General features: G+C 51.8%; 9 protein-coding genes across 9 annotated transcripts; 4 read left to right on the forward strand and 5 right to left on the reverse strand.

The window, feature by feature from the left end:
* Positions 1 to 682: 682 nt before the first annotated feature.
* COCMIDRAFT_90222 (uncharacterized protein) lies at positions 683 to 3,175 on the reverse strand (the record flags this gene model as incomplete). Its single annotated transcript, XM_007687939.1, has 2 exons — positions 683 to 1,813; positions 1,928 to 3,175. The coding sequence occupies 2 exons, from the start codon at positions 3,173 to 3,175 to the stop codon at positions 683 to 685; spliced, it is 2,379 nt and encodes a 792-aa protein (XP_007686129.1).
* A 5,026-nt stretch (positions 3,176 to 8,201) lies between these two features.
* Positions 8,202 to 8,894, reverse strand: COCMIDRAFT_24743 (uncharacterized protein; the record flags this gene model as incomplete). The annotated part of the gene is made up of 1 exon (XM_007687885.1): positions 8,202 to 8,894. One exon carries the CDS (start codon positions 8,892 to 8,894, stop codon positions 8,202 to 8,204), a length of 693 nt encoding a protein of 230 aa, XP_007686075.1.
* A 429-nt stretch (positions 8,895 to 9,323) lies between these two features.
* COCMIDRAFT_90323 (uncharacterized protein) lies at positions 9,324 to 10,973 on the reverse strand (the record flags this gene model as incomplete). The annotated part of the gene is made up of 3 exons (XM_007687940.1): positions 9,324 to 10,263; positions 10,311 to 10,759; positions 10,809 to 10,973. 3 exons carry the CDS (start codon positions 10,971 to 10,973, stop codon positions 9,324 to 9,326), a joined length of 1,554 nt encoding a protein of 517 aa, XP_007686130.1.
* A 568-nt stretch (positions 10,974 to 11,541) lies between these two features.
* On the reverse strand, positions 11,542 to 12,313 carry COCMIDRAFT_90199 (uncharacterized protein; the record flags this gene model as incomplete). Its single annotated transcript, XM_007687941.1, has 2 exons — positions 11,542 to 11,979; positions 12,032 to 12,313. The coding sequence occupies 2 exons, from the start codon at positions 12,311 to 12,313 to the stop codon at positions 11,542 to 11,544; spliced, it is 720 nt and encodes a 239-aa protein (XP_007686131.1).
* Positions 12,314 to 12,834: 521 nt separating this feature from the next.
* Positions 12,835 to 14,151, forward strand: COCMIDRAFT_90175 (uncharacterized protein; the record flags this gene model as incomplete). The annotated part of the gene is made up of 2 exons (XM_007687942.1): positions 12,835 to 13,933; positions 13,988 to 14,151. 2 exons carry the CDS (start codon positions 12,835 to 12,837, stop codon positions 14,149 to 14,151), a joined length of 1,263 nt encoding a protein of 420 aa, XP_007686132.1.
* Positions 14,152 to 14,886: 735 nt separating this feature from the next.
* Positions 14,887 to 16,140, reverse strand: COCMIDRAFT_3682 (uncharacterized protein; the record flags this gene model as incomplete). The annotated part of the gene is made up of 1 exon (XM_007687876.1): positions 14,887 to 16,140. One exon carries the CDS (start codon positions 16,138 to 16,140, stop codon positions 14,887 to 14,889), a length of 1,254 nt encoding a protein of 417 aa, XP_007686066.1.
* A 363-nt stretch (positions 16,141 to 16,503) lies between these two features.
* On the forward strand, positions 16,504 to 18,887 carry COCMIDRAFT_90159 (uncharacterized protein; the record flags this gene model as incomplete). The annotated part of the gene is made up of 2 exons (XM_007687943.1): positions 16,504 to 16,534; positions 16,591 to 18,887. The coding sequence occupies 2 exons, from the start codon at positions 16,504 to 16,506 to the stop codon at positions 18,885 to 18,887; spliced, it is 2,328 nt and encodes a 775-aa protein (XP_007686133.1).
* Positions 18,888 to 19,260: 373 nt separating this feature from the next.
* COCMIDRAFT_24749 (uncharacterized protein) lies at positions 19,261 to 20,676 on the forward strand (the record flags this gene model as incomplete). Its single annotated transcript, XM_007687886.1, has 1 exon — positions 19,261 to 20,676. One exon carries the CDS (start codon positions 19,261 to 19,263, stop codon positions 20,674 to 20,676), a length of 1,416 nt encoding a protein of 471 aa, XP_007686076.1.
* Positions 20,677 to 20,855: 179 nt separating this feature from the next.
* Positions 20,856 to 21,143, forward strand: COCMIDRAFT_90333 (uncharacterized protein; the record flags this gene model as incomplete). The annotated part of the gene is made up of 1 exon (XM_007687944.1): positions 20,856 to 21,143. A coding segment is annotated over one exon (288 nt), but the record flags the coding sequence as incomplete, so codon positions are not given.

Genomic DNA, 21,143 nt, shown 5'->3' on the forward strand with positions numbered 1-21,143 from the left:
TTTGCTATGGCTTACGACACTATAAAAGTCAGGATTATGATACGGCAATGGGCATTGCCAGCATGGGTGTTCCCAGTGTGGGCAATCCCAGCATGGGCGGCGTCACGGTTAGGTCTGTCTAAGGTTGACAGCATGTGAATGATACCTAGTTTTTCAAATGCAAGCCGTGCCTCTCATTACATGTTTTCGTCGATGTGTCCGCCATGAGGTAGTATTCTTTATCACCAACTTATGTCGCCAATAGGATTCAGCACTGGTCATGGTGGACCGAAGACTTGATTCTTAAGAGGGAATGTGATTTTTATTGCAAGTAACCCGACAGAGCTTTGTGCCTTGTTCACACTTCGGCCAAACTACAAGTCAGCCTCCTTTTACCAATACGGCCCTCGAGGAGGGCTGCTCAGCATTGACCAGGAGAAGACCTGGTCTGTCCGTACATGTTCCTAGATTTCAGAGGCCAAAAGATATTGAGAAGAAAAAAAAGACCGAGCTGATCTACAAGGCAATATTCTGCACTGACTTATCACTCAGTTCAATCAAAAACGTGCACAACTAAAGAATTAAGAGAGAAAAAAAAGTCACGTCTTAAGTCAGTCGTTCATTCATTCATTTCATTTCCAATCATCAGTCATCATCAATCTACATGTCCCAGAAACCCTCAGTCAATCAATCCAAACAATGCCTACGAGTGCATATTAAAATCCCAGACCCCGGACCCATCCAAATCCAATGGCGCCTGGAAGTCCAAGATATCGCTATCAGCCAGCGGAAGCTGAGCTTCTGAGTCTGGGTAGCTAGTCGCAACAGAGCCTTGGTAGCTGCTGGACGGAGGGGGAGGAGGATGGGAGTAGTTGGGAGGTTGGTGTTGTTGTTGTTGTTGTTGTTGTTGTTGTTGTTGTTGTTGTTGTTGTTGTTGTTGTTGTTGTTGGCCTGATGATGGTGATGATGGTCCAGCGGCATGACTTTGAGTGTGTGAGTGAGTAGTATCACCCATGATATCATCCAACCCCCAGTTTTGAAAGAACAGAGTAGAATCCGCTGTGGCTATGGACATGGGTGCAGTGCCAGAAACACCAGGGGTAGAACTCTTCTCACTCGCAGTCGTGTGTCCTCCTTCGTCTTCATCCTCCGTTGTCGCCGCCGTCGTCGTCGTCGTCGCTGTCGCCGCTGCGCTTCGTCCCCCTCCCATCTCCATAACCGCATCATCGAGCATACTGCTCAGACACCGGGCCGCCAGGAACGCCATGTCGGATTTCCGGCCGAGATACCAGAGTCCTTCTATGCAATCCCCGCACCGCGACCGCGCTTGCTCGCGTTCGTCACGCGTGGAATCCGTCGAGGCAGCAATGGAAACGAGTATGTAACCTGCTCTACATAGGGAGCGGACGAAGACGATAGTCCAGGGTTCCGTCAATAACGCTGCTTCACCGAGCGCAAAGTGGAATTCACTGCGTGGCACACCTGCAGCTGCAGCAGCTGCATTCGCAAGGTCTTCTTCGCTCTGTGTCGACGAATGTATACTCGCGAGACTCAGATCCGCAACTGCGAACGCGTTTTGACGACGCAGCGTAGCCACGAGGTTGGCAGCGAGGCGGCAGGCGCGCTCGTTGGGGAGCGAGAAGGCTGCAGTGTCGATTGTATGCAAGAGGTCTGAGAGGAGGAAGATGCCGAGGTGCCAGTGGCCTGCGAGGAGAATGTACCAGGATTGAATACGCGTAGGGAGTGTGGCGTGGTGGGCTATGCAGTCTGAGATGAAGGGGGCGTAGGTGCGGGACCAATGCGTGTATACTTGGAAGGCGGCGTTGATGGCGGACTGTTGTTTCTGTTGTCAGTATGGCAATCTTGAAGATATGTCGGAGAAGGATGATGGATTGTGGAAATAAATTAAATTCTCCAAGGTTCTTTGAATGGGGGGGGATTGACTTACTTCTATTTTATCTGCTGACGCTCGTCGCGAGACAAGCGTTTGAATCTGGGATACCCGTCGATACAATAGCACTTTTACCGGCGCGGCGGAACTCAGTGTTGAAGCTGCTAGTTTGTAACTGCACGGCCATCTCGTTGCTTCGGGGTCTGCTTGCGAGTCTGAGCTGCGCATAAACAAGTTGCCCCATACTTTGTTGTCTTCTGGGTTCTTGGACGCTTCACTGTCCACAGTCAGGGCATCCATGGTGGCGTCTGGGGGCACAGGATGAAACTGGGTGTTAAACATGTTTGGTATTACTGGCCATGCAGTCGAGGCTGATGTGGCGGCGGCGGGAGGAGTGGGCTGTGCGGGTTTGCGGCTCTCTGGTCGAGGGAGTTCGCAGTCTTCGTCGTCGACGACTACTGTACGTTCTGAAATTGTAGCTGATAGCGTGTCGAACATGACGCCGAGCCAGTACAGCAGATTGAATGTGTCGCGGTCCTCTTGTCCGAGAGGGTCTTGGAACTCTCCCTCTGCGGTTCTAGGCATGGCTTGTTCTGCACGCTCCAGTGTGCGTCGCTGAGCCATCATCTGGCGTAATGCTAGTTCAAGAAATATTGGTGCTTCATCATCTTGTATAATGCTCTTGAAGTATTCGTACTTGGCTTTCAGCTGGGACACGCTGTACGGAAATGGGCGGGATATATCGAGAGGCCGCTGCGTGAGCGAGAAGATGATCATTGCGAAGACGACGCGGAACGAATCGATGCCAGCTGCACGGTGCAGTATCTGGGATGTCTGGTGCCACAGACCTTCTTGCATAGATCGCTCAAAGTAGTTCGACTCTGGGAATTCGTCCGTTGAAAAGTTGTAGTCTGTTGGCGGAGCCCGCGAACCTCGGTCACCTGCTTGAGCCCATTGCGATGCAAAGGCCACGACAGCCATATTGAGTGCCTTGGAAGCTGTGCGCTCTTCCTCGGCCGTCAAGGCTCGTATACGAATGGAGTTGTATGCTCTGTCAAGCTGGATGACGCGGTTGTACATTCGGTTTCCCCATGTCGAGCCCCATTCCCTGTTTGTTCTTCCTGCTGATAGGATAGAAGGCTTGTGTTTCTGTAGTGTGTACGGACAGTTGTGCTCGGTCAGCCAGCATGAAAGGGCGTTTTCCATGCTGTCGTTGTAAATCCGAAGTAGGCCGTTAGTTACGAAACCACGTGAACTTCTTTCCCCTAGGAGCGTGTCTTTGAACTGAAACGAACCCTCACCCATCGGCCGCTTGTCTCTAAACCGTTCATCGAATGAGGATCGTTGAGAGTGTGATGACGAGAACGGGCCTCGTCCATGGCTCTTGCGTGACCGCACTGGTACCAGATCGCCAGCATAACTTGACCCGCTCATCTCGTTATCTAAATCATCGGGCAGCGTGTTGTTTGAGTCATCTTCTTGATCCTCCTCCTCCCCGAAAGACTTTGCCCAGCGTCTTCTCCGGTCAGCTACCTCAAAACTAGCCTTGCCCTGGAAGCCGTGATGCTGAGCCGTGGATCCTTCGATGCTGTCATTACTACTTTGAGTCCCAGATCTTGTCCTCTTTCGTTGAGGTTCCTGATTTGAGTTGGTGGTGGCTTTCAACCAGTTGAAAGTGCAGGCCTGGTTTTTTCGGAGGCAGTTCGAACAGGATTGGCCTGTAAAGTCAGCAAACCTTTCTGCATCGCAAGCTCTTTTGCTGCGTCGACACGCATCACAACTGCGTCTTTGGCGGCGGCGAGGGGGATCGGGTAAAGCCGATGGGTTGGCCACGTAAGGCGGAGGTGGTGGTTGTGATGACTTGTCAATGTTTTCCGGGACCTCCTTCATAGTACTGCCTTCGAATGTCTTGAGCATCTTGGATATTTTGAGCGTGCACACACACACGAGATGGCCGGCCAGATAGAATCATCAATAGTGTCCCAGGGGCAGAGACTATAGCGGATACTTGAGGCAACATGGATGCGAGCATTTCAGAGCACGGTGTCCTGGTCCCTGCAACGACCCCGCTTTTTTATATTCACTGTACCCATTGCGGGGGATGAACTGCGAGGATGCGAAATCTTAGACCTATTCCAAAACGTCATAACCGAGTCTTGGTTTCAAAACTGGTGGCTGTCGGCCTGATGTTCCGCTACGTGCCGCTTATGGTGTGGACCATTCACAGCGTGATCGCCATACCAAGGCGCTGCTCTTAGTTAAGATCATGTAGCAGCACAAACATATGGAAATCGGGCACACGCGTTGGGCGGTGACGAATTACACGTGAAGTGCATTGGCGTTCGGTGTTTTTTCCCTCAGGAATAGCGCCTTTTCGGCCGTTTTGGTCAAACCTGGATCCCTAGCTGAAGCGCTTGCTTCCGCATCGCCTTTTTCCATCAACCAAACGGAAACACCTGCCAATTTGAGCTTGTCATCGAATCCGCTATTGTACCCTGTCTCGCCAACGCCGTCACGATACCTTCCCTATTGCGATTGTAGATGCAGTGCTTGTTCGAGCACCAAGAAGCAGTACTTGCGTGGCAAGAATGCCTGCATCTTACTCCCATCGACACGGCCACTAGAAGCCAAGAAACCTTGCCCGAAATGATGTGCTTCCCCGACCTTCTCTCTGAGATGAGCCGCTCGACACAAACGTTGAGCAATATTCCTGCGGCCCGTTTCTAGGCATAGAATAGATCTCGGGAGTGCATAGCGTTCGTTAAAATTGACGTCAGGACCGGGATGCCTTGACAACGGAAACTCGGAAAGGGTGATTGGAATCTGGAACAATTGCTTTGCAGTGGTTGGACCGAGAAGCTTCGCACATGGCGCTTGACGTGACATTCATGAGAGGCTGTGCTAATAATCATTGTCAACCATTGATCCGATCTTGGATCGAAAATATTGAGTTGAATTTGCAGACTTACTGACGTGTCCAAACGGCTCTGAAACCCCAGCAGTCGTTGCTTTGTACTAGAAAAAGCCCGGTAGATAGCCCCTGACAGGGAGTAGAGGGTGCTTCTTTCACAGCATATCTCGCCGCCAATTACCAAGCCACGATGCTATAGTGGTTCATCTGTCTGACTTTACTTTACACGCGCTCTCTTCGAGAATCTTCGGTACTTGATCACGGCTAATCGAATACCCAAGATTGTGCAGCATTGACACACGTGGCTTCAATACAGGCGTTGTGTGCGTAATCTTCGACAAAAGCTCCCAAGCGCGAGATTCTCTTCATAAAGCCTTAGATAGATGCGCTCGAGGGCTGCGTTCAAAGTCTGTGCTCCTGTCACATGTTCTCCATGCATTGTCATGACATGTTCTGATTGCTCACAAAACATCTCCGAGCCTCACCAAAATCGTAAAAGAGCGGTCGACGGGTACTGACTTCCGAGTTGGGAAATCGGTCCAATCCAGAGGGTCGATGGGAATGCCTCCATTTCTTATCAGAGAAGGTATCTGCAAGTCCAGCCATTTGAGCAAGTCCAGCCGTCTGAGCCAGTCGGATGCAAAGAGGGACGGCTTGAGTCTTCGGGTCTATTATTCCGTCTGCCTCAGAGAGGCGAGCTTTGATCCGTTCTGGGCATAATTCCATCTCTTCCGATTTGCCTGGGCCCAAGGTTGCCTTCTAACCGAGATGCATCGCAAGTACGTTTAGCATGATTGCTTCGGCACTTGACGTGATTCGAAAATGTCCTGGCGAGGATCGTAGGCCCGTGATTACACGATCTGTCCTTCTCGGCTACCCGGGCAAATAGGTCTTAGCTATTCTTTGCAGCGATACAGCAACCGCCCTGGGATGTGATCTGCCCTGTCAAGTAACTTGCTCTGTATGCGCAAACATTGTGAGCTGTTCGTAAAACGTCGGAAAGTATTTTGGTAGTGGCCTTTCCTATGCTGGGTTAAGTCTCGAAGGGGCGTGTGGGGAGCGTTTCTTCAAATATAACGGTATACTTGGGCTCTGCAGGATGAACAGAGAAGTCAATTTCCTGCGAATATACATGACGGGGACACCTGCAATTTGAATCATGACGTTTTGAATCGGCCGGACATTCTATTCTACATCGGTACCGAAGAATCGAAAGATGGAGCATGAATTTCCCGATACAGAAGTCGGCATCATTGATCCGCAGGACGCTTTGTCGTCATAAGCCTGCTTGTATTCTTTTCCCTGTAAGAGTCGTCGGGATACCGCGGCACATCCTCAACTAGCTCGAAGCGGTGGATATTGCGGAAGCGGTCCGGAAGCGGATCGGAAGCGACATTGAAACCATTTGGTAATCAGATAGAATACCGTAAACAAAGGGGTATGAACATCAAAATTTCTTTTTCATTTGTACTCCTTTCTTGACGAGCCAAATGATAGTTAGAGGTTGGGAACCGTTGCGAAGAGGTATGTATGCGTTGATTGCTGTTGTAAAGAATACAATCTTCTCCTGCTGGCTGTATTGTATCCTGTCGTTCTAATCACTATCTTCTCCACAGGAGTATCACTTTTGTGATTTCTGCAAAACATTAGCTGATCATAGATACTGGGTGTTTTGGATTGAACAGTGCTAGATGGTTTGGGGATGCGCATGGCCCTGGTCGAAAGTGCATACTGCGCTGGATAGTCATCCTGTCTCAGTCTGGAACGCCTACCAGACGTCTAGACTGATGAATGCGTCGACCTCAATGTTTATGCGCAAAATTTGGACGCAAACCTCCCGGCACTTCCATGTATCTTCGCTGTGGTGATACACCGTCCTGATGATCATCTTTGGTATCGTTTTCATCCATACTCTCACTATCGAGCCCTTCACGCTGACATCTTCAAGCAAAGTACTCGTGACAGAAACTAACTTTTTATAAGCTGTAGCACAAGCTACAGACGTTAGCATCGACACCGTGAAGGAAATATTGCCTGGTGATCCTAGTCTCAATACTCAACATACCTGGCATGTACGCCGTCTCATTTACAGTACCTGCACCGACGTGCTACGTCCAAACATGCAGTCTACTAGTTACCGCAAAATGACGTGTATTTAACCCATTTGGGTATAGAGCTGCTGCATAGATCTTCCCCCCACTGTTAATTATTAGCTAATGGTCGAAGGGTCATGGTTCCTTCCTTTTGGTTTGAGGATCCCCCACTTCTTCTTCCGCCCTCGCCTTCACTATACCGACACCCACCAGGATGGATCATGGGTCGAGAACTACCAGTGCTTAATACGACTACATACCATGATGTGGGAGCATCACGGTCGGCCGATTTGCTCAGGTCGATTCGCATTACCCACTGGCAGAAAGCTATCCTTCAGGCCCCCAGCGAAATAGGTCGACGACTGAGTCTTGCTTCTTCGTTAGATCAACGCATTCGCAGGCGAAGAGAATATCCTTCTCTTAAAGGATTCAGGGCGAGACCCCTGTCGAAGTTCATGGGCTCGAACTGCCACCTTTTGTCTTACGATGAGCTTACCGATTGTGGCTACAAACTGCACGTGGATGCTTGGTGATCTCAGAACAGTGGGTCTCGGAAACGGGCGCGGCATGGGATGTGGTCATTCGACCCTGAAAGAGTGGGTTGACAAACCCTGCAACAATAACACCAGCTCAGCAGCTAGGGGGGTCCGCCTCACTTGTGGGCTGAGAAGACAATTGCGAGGGAGGAAGATGTACTGCATATATACATTGCACAGACACGCGACGTCCTACGGCCGAAAGCAAGGGGGTTCATCGGATTAGCTGCCAATAGGGGCACAGCCATCAACGAGCGAGCTTCAGCTTCTCAGCATACCGGCTCCCCAGCGAGCTTATCTTCGGGTCAAGCTAAACAGACCGGATGAGGTTATCTGCAAACGGTAGCGGGCGATAGCTTCGTTCGTCATAAGGCGTGCGCGTCATATCCATTTCCCAGGAGCACGGCCTCGGTAATACGGATGGGTAGCAATGGAGTTGCTTCCGCGCGGGACGAAGAGGGCATCTATTTACTTCGCTTTAGCCGCATGCAAAATCACGTGGATAGGATGCTTGTCCGTCTACGCAGAACGGCGCAAGCTGGCACAATAGCACAAAGTAAGTACATAAAAAGGGGCATCCAGAGCACTCATATTCGTTGGATGCTTCATGTTTCTTGGACGAACACCACCATGCTCCGCTTGACATTTTCCGAGACGGGGTACCGAACGCCGTCAACCAACTTGGAACGTCAGTCGGCATAGTTCCCTTTCAATGCCAACGACTGCAAATCTGGCCACTCAGCAACGCCTCTCAATATGCCACCCAAATCCCATCCCGCCAATTAGTCCGCCTACAAGGACACCGCCTCTTCGTCTGTTACTCCGTCCGTCAGACCCCAGCAAAAACACTCGAGTCCGCAAAAGTCACACTCCCACTCGTCTCTTGCCCTCCCCTTTCCCCTCTTCACCATCTGCATATGACGCGTATCTAGCGGCGCAAAATACGCATTAACATCCCACTGCGGCTCCCCCTCTCCCCGCTTCGCTACAGATCCGCAAGATGACGTCCCAAAAACCATGCCTTCCGCATCTCTCTGAGCCGCAGCAACATCACCATGCAGAAATGCGCCTTGATACACACAATCCTGCCATGTCTCCTGCTCGCCAGAAGTGGATGATAGAGCTATACCGCTCGTCGACACATAAGAGCCGCATGCATACCACCACGAATCCACCCCACTTTCGTCCCATGTCCTGTGCATTGACGGATTCGTCCGTGCTGGGTTACCGCCCACAAACCCAAGTTGGCGCCGTATGCTTTCCTCGCTGAAACCTTGATCCAAATTCGTACATGCCCGTACCCCAAGTTCTGCGCTAGATCCAGTATACGAGCTCTGCCCGTATATATGCTCACTCGCGCCTCGAGACCGCCGATTATTCGTTCTCGCATCGACATGCTGCGGAGAAAGGGGAGTATCGTTCCCACTAGACTCGGTGCGGACCCGTGGCTTTCGCGACTTTTTCTTGCTGCGGCGTCTAGCCATATCGGCGCAGAAAAAGTGGGGAAGAAAAAAAGGAAGAGGGGAAGAGAATACGTGGTTGTGGATGAGGAATACACACTTGAAAGGTGGAATTGCAGAGTCTTAGAGGTACTTGTATCGACTGTTTGCAGGTATGTCGTGATGGTCGTGTTTGAGAGTGTGAACAGCAGCATGTTTATATCATATGGAAAATACAGGTAAGTGAATACCGTAAGGGTGAAAGTAATTGAAGTGATGACTGGACCGAGTCATGTGTAGATGTCAAACTGATATATCTAGGCAAAAAATTCAATTCCTCTTAGCTTTGAATGAAGCCTATATAACCTCTTTTTCCTCAAGCAACACACCTAGAGTGTGTGAAGTACCAGCATATAAATCACTGGCCTGTTTCTCAAACCCAACCATATACATTCACAGCTGCAAAGTTAGGATCTAAGCAAGTTTCTCGCCCGTAACCTTGAACAGCATACTTCCACTTCCAGGCTCACTAACCACAATCGCCTGCGCCAGCTTCTCCTCCGTGATATCCGGAAACTTCTTCTTGTAATACTTCTCGATCCATGCCTTCTTCACAGCCTCGACCTTATCCTTGGGCACAAGATGCACACTGCATCCACCCCAGCCCGCGCCCGTGAGGCGACTACCACACGAGCCCGCCGCACGCGCCAAGTCGCATAGCTCGTCGAGCTCGGGACAGCTGCAGTCGTAAATCTCGCGACACGAGTCTTGAGTTGTGTTCATGAGGTCGCCAAGAGATTGGAGGTAGTCCTTGTCTTTTGAGGGTGGGGATGCAAGAAGCGAGCGGAACTTGATGACGCGGAGGGCCTCAGTGAAGACGTGTAGGGCGCGCTGGCGAAGCATGAATTTGTCTGCGCGGACGGGGAATTTGGACATGTAGCGCTGGTTTAGCTCGTCGACGGAGATGCCGAGGAGGCCGCTGATTTGGTCGCGGGTGTAGCCGTCTTCTTGTGGGAGATAGTTTTCTGTGTGCTGGATCAACTTTGTAAGTTGGCTCTCAAACTCGGAGACGGAGATTTTGGTGTTATCGGCTACGCCTTCTTTGTCTTCGAAGTAAGTGTCGTGGAAGCCGCGTAGGCTGACTCCTAGTGGTGAGGAGTCTGTTGGGAGGTCCTTCTTCAGGCCGAATGCCTTTGCTAGGAAAACTGCTGCGAGAGTGCACTCCACTACACGCAGGTTATAGCAGACTGGGGCTGTGACATGTTTATCCGCTGCAACAAAACTCTGAGCTGTGACAAAGGCAAGCTCTGGATCGGTTTGTGGGAATTCAATATTTGTGCACTTGAGGCTGGGTTTGAATGAAACATAGAGGGCAGAGCCGCGCAGAGAGAAGACTGATGCTGCTTGATCCATGCTGAAACGCGTTAGTTATGAAGATAACAAACCGGGGTATTTGCTTACCCTCCGGAGTTGACACCGACTGAACGCTCAGATACAATCGCAAGCTCGCACAATTCAGTCTTGTCAATGTTTTGTTCGCCATTCGCGCTCAACACAGCCAATGCACTCGTACAGACAACGGAGGCCGAACTTGAGAGACCACCACCGCTTGGGACAGTTCCGTCGCATACAATGTCCATTCCAACTGACGTGAATTTACCACGCTTCTTGTGCAGAAGCTGTGTTACACCTTTGAGACCAGACTTGAAGTAGTTGGTCCACTCATGTTCTGTCGCATTAATCGGAATCTCTCCTTCGGGGATGTCGAACTCGCGCGTGGGAAATTTCTCTGAGTTGAGGTTTGCAATGCGTACACGGGGCTTCTCATCAGATGGTCGGACGGCAACTGCCATGATGAAGTCGGCCGTGATGGCCATTGGTAGTACCTCGTAGAGAGAGTAATCAATGTGCTATGTACCATGAGCCACCAACCATGGAAAGTTTTACCATGGTATTTACCTCGCCAATAATATTCACGCGACCGGGACTCCTGGCAACGAAGTCGGCCTGCTTGCCATAAAGATCCTTGAATCTGGCTAGCAAGCTGTCCCATCGCTTGGTCTCGACTGGGAGCGCGTCCTCTGGATAAATGTCGCGTAGCGACGATGCCGTTGGAACCTCCATGTTGGCCAATGTGGACGTGGTTTGATGGGCAACTTGAGCGACAAAAAAAAGAAGGATCAGAGGAAATCAGGCGACAAGAAGTTTGAGAAACAGGGAAGAGGATTCAATTTGAATTCGCGGAGAGTCGCAAGATCTCTCAGACTGGCGCAGCGGGGTCCAACTGACGACAAGTGGGGTCCCCAAGCTTAGCCATTTCGAGAAGTGCATCCGACGACACCAGATCCGGTCCGTTGACTGCATCGAGCATGCGAGCTGCAGGTACCGTCCTAGTTCCGATAGTGCACTCTTCTCCAGGGTACAAGCCACAAGGTTGATCAGGTATCAGCGCAAGCGTCATTGACGGACACTGGACTCTAGATCCGCAGAGTCGACTGCTGTTATAACTCTCGTTTTCAAAGATGTCCAGATGACCAAAATTCGCCAGTGCCCGATGCACTGCAAATGCGAGTGCTGAGTTGAGTCAGACCAAGCGTACCTATGTTGCCATATGACGAGGTAGAAAGATCCAAGGTGAGAAAGGTCGGATGGAATATTTTGAATGTTTTTTCCTATTTAGTGGGATATGTGCTCAGCCTAGACCTCGTCCCCGCCCTCGCAGTCCCCGCCCTATGCCACTACCGGCTCTGCCCCTAGTAGAATCGCTGCGGCTGATACCTCGCCCTCCTTGTCCGCCCACTCCGACATAATTTCCTGTCGATGATGTCGAAGCACCCCGCGGTCGTCCTCTGCCCCTGCCCCGCGTTCCTGGTTTTGCTGCAGCTTCGGCCCTTTGACGGTCTTCTTCGATCTTCCTCGCTGCGGCTTCTCTCCGTGCCTGCTCTTCAGCTGCGCGACGTTGTGCAGCCTGTTGGCGATGCGCTTGCTCTTCTTCGATATCAACTAAATCTTGCGAGGCGCCTTGCCATTGTGGGTTCAGAATAAGGCGTTGGTTGTGTTCGGTTTGCGACAGGATGCGGGTCCATGTCTGCAGTAGGGTGGATGCATTTTGCACAGTGCGTGCCACGGTCTTGGGAACATGTTAGCTGAAGCATTGTGTGTCTTCCGAATTTGTCCCTTACAGCCATGTTGTCTTTGGCCTTTTGTAGGCTCTCAATGACACCCTCAATGACTTTGTTCACGTTTCGTATGCTCTCTAGCTCCCTGCGCAAGGCCTCCTCCCGCGCCTCTTCGGCAGTATAATGTGATTCTTTGGCGCGTGGCCTGGAGCTGGCGACGCCTTCTGCATCGCTTTCAACATCTTTTGTCTTGTTCGTTTTGCGCGCTGCGGGGGTGTCGAACAACGCGTCGCCGTCCGTGTCGGAGTCGGAGAGGTGCAGCGCGCCCAGATTTGGTGGATCCATTGTGCGCCGCCTTGCTTTCGTGTTCCTGGAAGAGCAGAACACGTAGCACTGTTGGAGCTGGCAGGGTTTCGGACGAGTTGACAGGTGTTTGGCGTGTTTGACGTATTTGGGTTGGCGGGGCAGGCGTTAGGCGGTTAGGGCAGGCCGGGGGGGTGGAGGGTCCGGGCGTTTGTTGATGTGCGCTCGCCTTGACCGCTTTGCCAAGAAACAGCACCCGCCATCTCCCAGCCTCGTCACTTCCTTCATCTTGCATCGACCCTTCCCTATCTGAGGCAGCCCCCATTGTCTCCACCCGCCCTTGGACTGCACCCTCACCCTCACCCTCACCCTCACCACCAAGCCCAACTATCGCATCCACGCCCGCGCATATCGCCACAGCATCCGTTGAGCCTTGGGACAAGTGCGCGCAGTGTCATTGGAGCTTCGCTTGACTTGTTTTGATTTTGGATACCCACTATTCATACCCATTGCTACACCAACATCGCAACTGTCCCCCATAAACAAACACGCAAACACCCAACATGGAGCGCACCCCGTCGCCGCCCCGTCGCCTGCGCACTCCGCCTGCACCGCACCATGGAGACAACTACGAGCCGTTTTCACCGCGTCGGTCCAGCAGAGTCGCCGCCCGACGCGACATTCACATTCACCACGCGCAGTCAACCCCACGAGCTAGGCGCGACGTGACTCCCACAGCTACGTCAAAGTCACCAGTTGTCCGTGCAAACGCCTTGGCTCTCTCGCCTCCCTCTTCACCCCAGCAACTCCGCTCTCCACGCTCTACCCGCCGCGCACCTTTGAACTCTACTCTACACGACTCCGACTCCGACTGCGCTGGACCATCTTCAAGCCGACGCCTTCTCTTCTCTGCAACAATGGCGCCGGGCATGCTACCAACACCAGCCAAGACGCCCCGCAAGCGCCGCGTCGACGACGTGAGTTCAACTGCGCGGGTCTTGTTCCCTACCAACCGGCCTTCTACCATTGACGAGGCCATGCCAACTCCCCGCAAATCGCGCAAGACCAAGGACCTGTATACTCTCGAAAGTTTCGCAAAGCACATGGATGAGACCACGGAGAAAATCCCCATCTACACGGACTCCAAGGAGCGCATACCCACACCTGGTGCACAAACCGAAGAGAACCCATTCCTCACCACCAAGGGTAAGGGAAAAGCAAAGAGGGCTCCCCAAAAGACAAAGAAGACGCTGGACCTGAAATCGGCCAAGATGGAGGAGGCAGTTGACCGTGACGAGGGTATGGTTTACATTTTCCGTGGCCGCAAGGTTTTCCGCAAGTTCCATGACGACGCCCCATCTGGCGCCTCGGATGCCGAGCACGAAGATGAACTCTCTGCCGATGACAGGCGAGTTCGTCGCCAGATTGGTCACGAGGCCCGTCGTCCGCTCACTAGGTCATCTATCAAGCCAAAACTGCTGTTCCAAGCCGAGATCAAAGAGCGCAACTGCAGGAACGGTATTGAGGACGACGATGACGAGGAAGCGACAACCGACATTGAGCCTACGGTTGCCACGCCAAGCCGGAACAAGGGCAAGAGCGTCGTTCAAGCACCGTCTCTAGCCACCACACCGCCGCCGACTGTTCGCAAATTCAAGAAGGGTAAGTTTTGTCCAACTGTTCCTCCTGAATTATCTAATACTAACTCTAACTTAGAAATCTCTTTCGACTCTTGGACGCGAGTCAAATCAGCACACAGCTCCAGCAGTTCAGCCAAGTCATCCAAGAAGCGTAGTGGGGAGCCGCTTGAACGCGAGGCCAGCGACAAGCGAGCTCGAAGTGAGCATTCCACCTCTTTCCTGTCAATCGACAAGGTCTAACGGCCGCACGCAGCCCGTTCGTCTTGATGTTAGTTTGCGTAGTTGACAGGGATGGCGGAGCAATGGTCATTCAAACCTATCAGGTCAGGTCTCTGACATGTTCTGGTGCATATACCCGCTTTTGGTCATATTTGCATAGCAAGCGCTGTTTTTTTGTTTTCCTGGCCTTCTCCTTTTCCTCTTGCTCTTTTTCTCCACCTCTTTTTGTTTTTTCCTTCTTTCTAGAAAGAAAAGGATACCCCCATGATTACGAAAGAAGAGGAAACAAAGTGTCTGACAGCTAGAAGCCAGCACTTTTTTTTTCGAGTAGCCTCTGCAACCACCCACTTTGGTGTTGTAGGTCGAGCTTTTAATTTCTGTAATGTTTGGGGAAGAAGATGTGAGGGCTGTCCGACCATGTTCGTTGATTGCCCATGCGCGAAAGGGAGCAGACTGTAGGTAGCGTACATACATAGATAACCGAGCTGCGACTCGGAAACCGTTAGGAATTAGCGGGATCGTGTCTTAGTCCCCCCCTCGGGCGCCTCTGGATAGGGTCGAGGGAAATAAGAAGGTAATGACGGTGGGGGAGTAAAGGCGACTTTGTAGTTTAGATGAATGAGAAAATATCGAGATATATATATTCCTTGTCTGTCCCGCTTGAAATGTTTAATTATACAAATGCACATATGTTCTACTAATACAATACGCTCCTCGCCTTCCCAGCCCGAAGCCCAAAATACAGAAAAAAAAACATCATTTCTTCTTATCAACTTTTGTGAAAAAACTACTCATCTTCCTCATCCCACTCGTATCCACCTTCTTCAACTGCTTAATGCCCCTTCCCTCCATCTTCTTCTTCTTATCTTCCTCCTCCTTCTTCCGCTTCTTCTCCTCCCGCTCCGCCATCTTGTCGTCGTCTTCCAGCACCGCCCGCTTCCGCGACACATTGTCTGTTATGCTGCGGAGCGCTGCGGCCTCAGCTTTTAGAGCGGCGATGGCCGAGAGGTGCGTGGTTAGCGGAGTGAAGCGTGGGGTTAGGAGAGGGGTCAGGAGGGATGTGAGGGTGGGAGGCAGGTAGGAGGATGTTAGGTAGGTGAGGGATGTGCGGAGGCGGAGGAGGTGGGGGATTTCTGGGGGTGTTGTGAGGGCTGGGGTGACGGTATCTTCTTGCGTTGTTGTCGTTGTTGTCGTTGTAGTGGTTGTGATGGTGTTCTCTGACTCGCCGGTTTCAGTGTTGCTGGTTGAGACGGCGCTTAGAGTGCTTTCTTCGCGTTTGATGCTCATGATGGGGATTTCCAGGGCGGTTTTTATGAACTTTTCTTCGAGGGAGGCGGGGAGGCCGCGCTGTATCATGCGTTCGGCTTTTGCGACGAGCACTTCGAGGAGTTTGGGTAGGGAGATGCGGTACATGGTTTCGTCGCCAGCATCGACAGTGTCGCAGATGAGGCGGATGCGCTTTTCCAGCATGGATTTTAGGGATGCATGTTGTGATAAAAGGGCCTTCCAGTGCGGCGATGAAGAGGAGAGCGTGTCGAGGTAGTCGTCGAACGCAAGGAAGTGTTGTTTTGTGTCTTTTGCTGACTTGGGTGCGAGCGCGGGCAGGATGAGGAAGAGCAGATCAATGGGCGTGGCGATGAATAGATCGGCGCTTTTGGCGACATATCCACTGCCTATTCTTGAGGCATCTATGTCTCGTTTCTCCTCTTGTTCTTGTGTAGTGCCATCGTTACTTGTGATGAGCCAACTTCGGCAGTCCTTCTTTGGGGCCGCAATGCGAGTGAATTCGTAGAAGCCCCTTTCTGGGCAAAAGAAGTAGCGCGACGGTGTATCGTTTGCAGGATTATCCAGTGTGACTATGCGCGCATCCTGAGAGGCATTCTTGGGCAAGACAAAGAGTTTGGGTGGGTTTGATGCACTTGCGGGGAGTGACTTTGCGGTGCATGTGATGGGCTCTGGCGTTGTTTCTGTGGGTGTCGCTTTGGCAGGTTTTGAGCGTGTTCGTGCCATTGCAGCAATGGTGTCTGATGTTCGTATAAATCAAGTCTATTATAATATCTGGGTTGTATCTTCTGTTCTGTTCCTGGCGCTAAGGTGGTGGTGGTCAGTCGCGTCGCGTGCAAATAACGCGCGACCCCTGCAAAGACGCCAGTTTCGGATTAGATGAGAAAGCCGTTCCCACAGGCACTGTCATGTCTGGGGTCAACCACGCAACCCGGTGTCAACAAACGCCCACGGCTTTCGGCTACACATTTGCGCTCACACTCACACGTTCAAACGCCCAGGCACACACCCATTGAGAGCCTCATTCTGCCCGTGTTGCTATGGGCCCTGTTGAGAGATACACGCTCACAACACTGCACCACCACAACAATGATTGTGCGCGAGAGTCCAAAGGCCAAAGGTGCGTCATCCGCGCTGAGACTATCGTAAATACACGCGCTGAGCGTATCCGTACAGTCAAGGATAATCAACCCAACTGGCCTCCGCAATCGTCTGTGGAAGCATTGCTCAGCTCGCCCTCTGCACGCAGAAAATACGAGAGTCGCCGCGAGCGCAACTCCGTCTCACCCTCCCCCTCGAAGCGTCGCCCCATGTCGCGCGACTACACCCAGCCCACGAGCGATGGCGACGACGATGACGAAGAAACCCTGCGTCTCCAGTTGCAGGCCATCGAGGCAAAGTTAAAACTAAAGGCATTGCAAAAGAAGAAAGCAGAATTTGCCGACGCTGACCGCAATGGAGCGTCCTCACGAGCCAGCATAGCTAGCACCATGCGTAGGGCCGATCCATCGCCCTTGAGCAGTCAAGAAACGGGCGTACAGGTGCCACGCTCTCCCACCCGAACACGACCACCACCCGACGAGCCAAAGAGTCCTGCACGAGTCATGCTGGGCATCGACAAAGGATTGACGGCACGTGATATTAGTCTCAAGCGGCCTTCGAGCGTTCTGGCTGGGCGGGCGCGAGCGGGGTCGCTCAAGGGCAGCGAGACCCCTAAGATCAAATCTTTCAGCGAGCGCATTGCCGAAAGCAGGAACAGGGACAAGGACCGCGAAGAGAGGGAGGAAAAGGCTGAGCTGAGGAGAAACAGGGGATTCGGCTTGCACACCATCGAAGGCTTAGCAGAGCGACCATCACTTTCCAGGACCAGTTCTTCTCAAGGCTCTGAGACACCAAGTTCGCGCGAAATGCCCCCGCCGTTTTCAAGACGTACCAGACCTCAGAGCCGTTCAGTCGATTTGAGAATTCCACCCTCCCCTCGGCCTGGCTCCACCTTGTCTTTCCGCAACGACGCTTCACGCCCAGTGTCCTCGTCTTCCAAGGCATCTTCCTCCAGTTTTGGCTCAATCCCAACCGCTTCTCGATACGCCGAAATCTCGTCCCGAGATGACAGCTCAGAAGCCCCTAGCTTTGAGCCTTTTTCTGGTCTGCACTTGAAGTCGCGCGAAATGCAACACAATGTCGTCACACGCACTCTAGAAGGCAAAACTGTTCTCACTATTCCCCAGTTGCTCAAGACGGTCAAGGCACCAGAATACGAACCTCCGGATTGGGAAAACGACTATGTCGTACTAGGTGTCATTTGCTACAAGTCAACACCGCACAACTCCAAGAATGCCGCCAAGGATCAGACTAAAAGCAGTCAAGAATCTACAACAGATCAAAACGGCAAATTCATGGTGATCAAATTGACAGACCTCAAGTGGGAGCTGGATCTATTCTTGTTCGATACCGGGTTTTCCCAGTTTTGGAAACTCCCCCTCGGCACAGTTGTTGCCATCTTAAACCCCGACATCATGCCGCCACGGAACCGCGATACAGGCAAGTTTTCTCTGAAGCTGACCAGCTCGGATGACACCATACTCGAAATTGGAACAGCACGAGACCTGGACTTTTGCAACGCAAAGAGGAAAGATGGAAAGGATTGCGGCCAATGGATTGATGGCCGGAAAACAGAGTTTTGCGAGTTTCACATCCAGCTTCAGGTCGACAAGGCAAAGAAAGGCCGTATGCAAGTCAGCACCATGGTTGGTTTTGGTGGAGGCCCAAGTAGCAGCAAGTTTGGCATGTTTGGCCGAGGCGGCGCTTCTAAAGGTGACGAGCTTAAGCGCGAAGGAAGGTATCATGATCGCGAACTACACGAGACTGTGTACATTGCTCCACGACCTGGAGGCGCTGCCAAGCTCATCGACCGGGATCACCAAAACTGGGAAGGGGGAATAAGCCGCGAGGACCGCTTTCGAAAGCAACTGGCTGAGAGGGAGAAGGAGCGTGAACTTGCTAAGAAGCTAGGGAGTATAGGAGACGGCACTACTGGAGCAGATTACTTGCGGTCGAAAGGCGCTGGCACCCCCAGCCTACCCACCAGAGCACGTCCTTCTTCTCTCATCTCGACCAGCTCAAGGCTAGACAAGCCGGCCGAGACGGACTTCTCAAGTCTTCTCAATCGCACGTCTAAAGACATCTCCCTGGCGCCTGTCAAGCGGAAACGAGCCGCTTCGGGCAAGTCGGTCACCTCCACCGATCCGGTAGGGTGGGCATTCAAATACGGCCGTATTCCGTCCCCCAAGAAAGTAATACCTTCGGCATTTCGCGGCACACGTGAGGCGAGTCCTGCGAAGAAGAGGGCTCGTCTACTGTTGGATGGAAAGGGCATACGTGAGCCTGGCCGAGAAAGCCTTGGCGGACTCGACGTAGGACTCATCGCTGCCCTCGACGATGACGACGACGATGATGATTTGGAAGTTGTCTGATTAATTTTTCTCAAGGCGTTTTGACGTGCGAAGAATATCCCGACATCATAGGGGATGGTGGTATGGCGTTACAAATACAGCTCGCTGATTGGCTAGAGCTAAGCGAAAACGGATATTTCGACTTTTCTGGGCTCTGGATACCACATGGAGGCTCACCACAGCCTTACAGTAACGATTTTCACTAGTGTACAATATCAATTTTTCTTTTCACATACCCAAAATTGGGCCCTGCATCCGCATCGTTGACGCTATCCGCAAGATACCCACTTCAAGGTCCTCTCCTTTTTCTTGCAGGTGGTTGCCATAGCGACGCCGTCCGGAGAGAAATCAAGGCACTGGAAAAGAAAGGGTCCAGGGGTTTAGGCCAGGCAGCATGGCGTCTTCAGGGTCTAAGATCGGCGACAAGATTTACGCCTTGATTAACTACGAAGATCTTTACGTCCAGCCCCTCATCCTCTCCGCCCTGGAAAAGCGACTTCCTACATCGTCATACGAACTTATCACTTCGCTATCCCAACTACCTACTCCCTCATCCCCTCTTCTACAGTTTGTTCAGTATGAGTCTATCGATTTCGACCACCTTATGGAATATTCATCTACCTCCCTGGCCAATGCCTACGTAATTCGTAAAGCATTGATCCGGAAGCATTACCTTAGCACTACCATTGCCAACTGGATTACCAAGTACCCCGACTCGGTTCTCAAGAAGCACGTCAAGCCCAGTGTGGAATTCGAAGTCGACTATGCCGAATTTCTGGACGATGCGCTAGTAGAGGCGTGGGAACTGAAGGAAAGCTGGGCACGAAACGAAGAGCTTGGTGATGATGAAGATGGCGCTTCTTCCAGCAAAAAGGAATGGTGGATCTTGAAACCGGGAATGAGTGATAGAGGCCAGGGTATCCGCCTCTTCTCAAGTGAACAAGAACTTACTGAGATATTCGAGGAGTGGGATCCAGACAGCGACGACGAAGATGAAGAAGAAGATGCCCGCAGTGATTCCAATGCGCAACAGTTGAAAATAGAGAAAGACGAAGACAACGGAATCATAACTTCCCAACTCCGCCATTTCATCGCTCAACCATACATCCACCCGCCTCTCCTCCTTACCCCACCAAACAACCCCACCAGTGACCTCCGAAAATTTCACATAAGAACCTATATCCTCGCCGCCGGCGCCCTGAAACTCTACGTCTACAAACCCATGCTCGCCCTATTCGCAGCCCACCCCTACCTGCCCCCTTGGTCCGCCGACGTCGAGCCTAATAGCCAGAAAGCTATGCGCGCCCACTTGACCAACACCTGTCTACAGGATAGCGGGGATCGAGAGGGTTCGGTGGGGTTGTTCTGGGATTTACCGGATAGTCTGCCCGCCCAGCCAGATTTCTCCGGCTCATCTAACAGTGAGGGTGGGGATGCGGAGCGCAAAGTAAACGTACCATCAAACTGGAAGGATGCAATCTTCCAGCAAATCTGCGATATTACTGGCTCAACGTTTGAAGCTGCGGCAAGAGGGATGTCCATTCATTTCCAGCCGCTGCCTAACTCTTTTGAGGTTTTTGGTCTGGATTTCATGGTTGGACTGGATGAGGAGACTGGAGGCTTGAATACGTGGTTATTGGAAGTCAATGCTTTTCCGGATTTTAGGCAGACGGGAAGCGATTTGCAGGGACTTGTGAATGGGTTGATGGAGGGGGTCGTGGAGAAGGGTATTAAGCCGTTTTTCGGGCTTGAGGGGGCGGAGAATGAGGATATGGTGGAGGTGCTCAATGTGGATTTGGGGAGAAGGTAGATGCGTTGGTTTTCGTGTTTCCCTGAAAGAGGGCCCAGTATGAGCGTGAGGGAGTTCCGGGCTGTTGACGCATGTGGGGAATGACCAGGTGGTTCTTTTGCATCACATTGGAAGCTGCGTCGAAGACTCACTCTGCACATGACTCAACCGACCACATTGGATTTCTTCTAGTCAACGCTATGCGCAACAGCGATACCTATAGTGGTATTAAATCTTTTCATCAAGCCTCCAAGTTCGTTCAAAAAGTATTTTCGGACGTAGCCTTTTTTTCGCATTTAAGAACTCTTATTACGTATCCACTTTCTCATAAGGAAAAACTTTCGCAGGAAATTTACACAATAGTAGGAGGTGCCAAGACTGATCACGTGTTAAATGCAGAAAGGCAAAAAAAGGCAAAAACATACGACAGCGGGGATTCGCTAGTGGTCACCCACCTAACTACTAATCCGCCGGTAAACTGCTTGTAT

Source organism: Bipolaris oryzae, assembly GCF_000523455.1.
Source record: "Bipolaris oryzae ATCC 44560 unplaced genomic scaffold scaffold_35, whole genome shotgun sequence".
Classification (NCBI taxonomy): domain Eukaryota; kingdom Fungi; phylum Ascomycota; class Dothideomycetes; order Pleosporales; family Pleosporaceae; genus Bipolaris; species Bipolaris oryzae.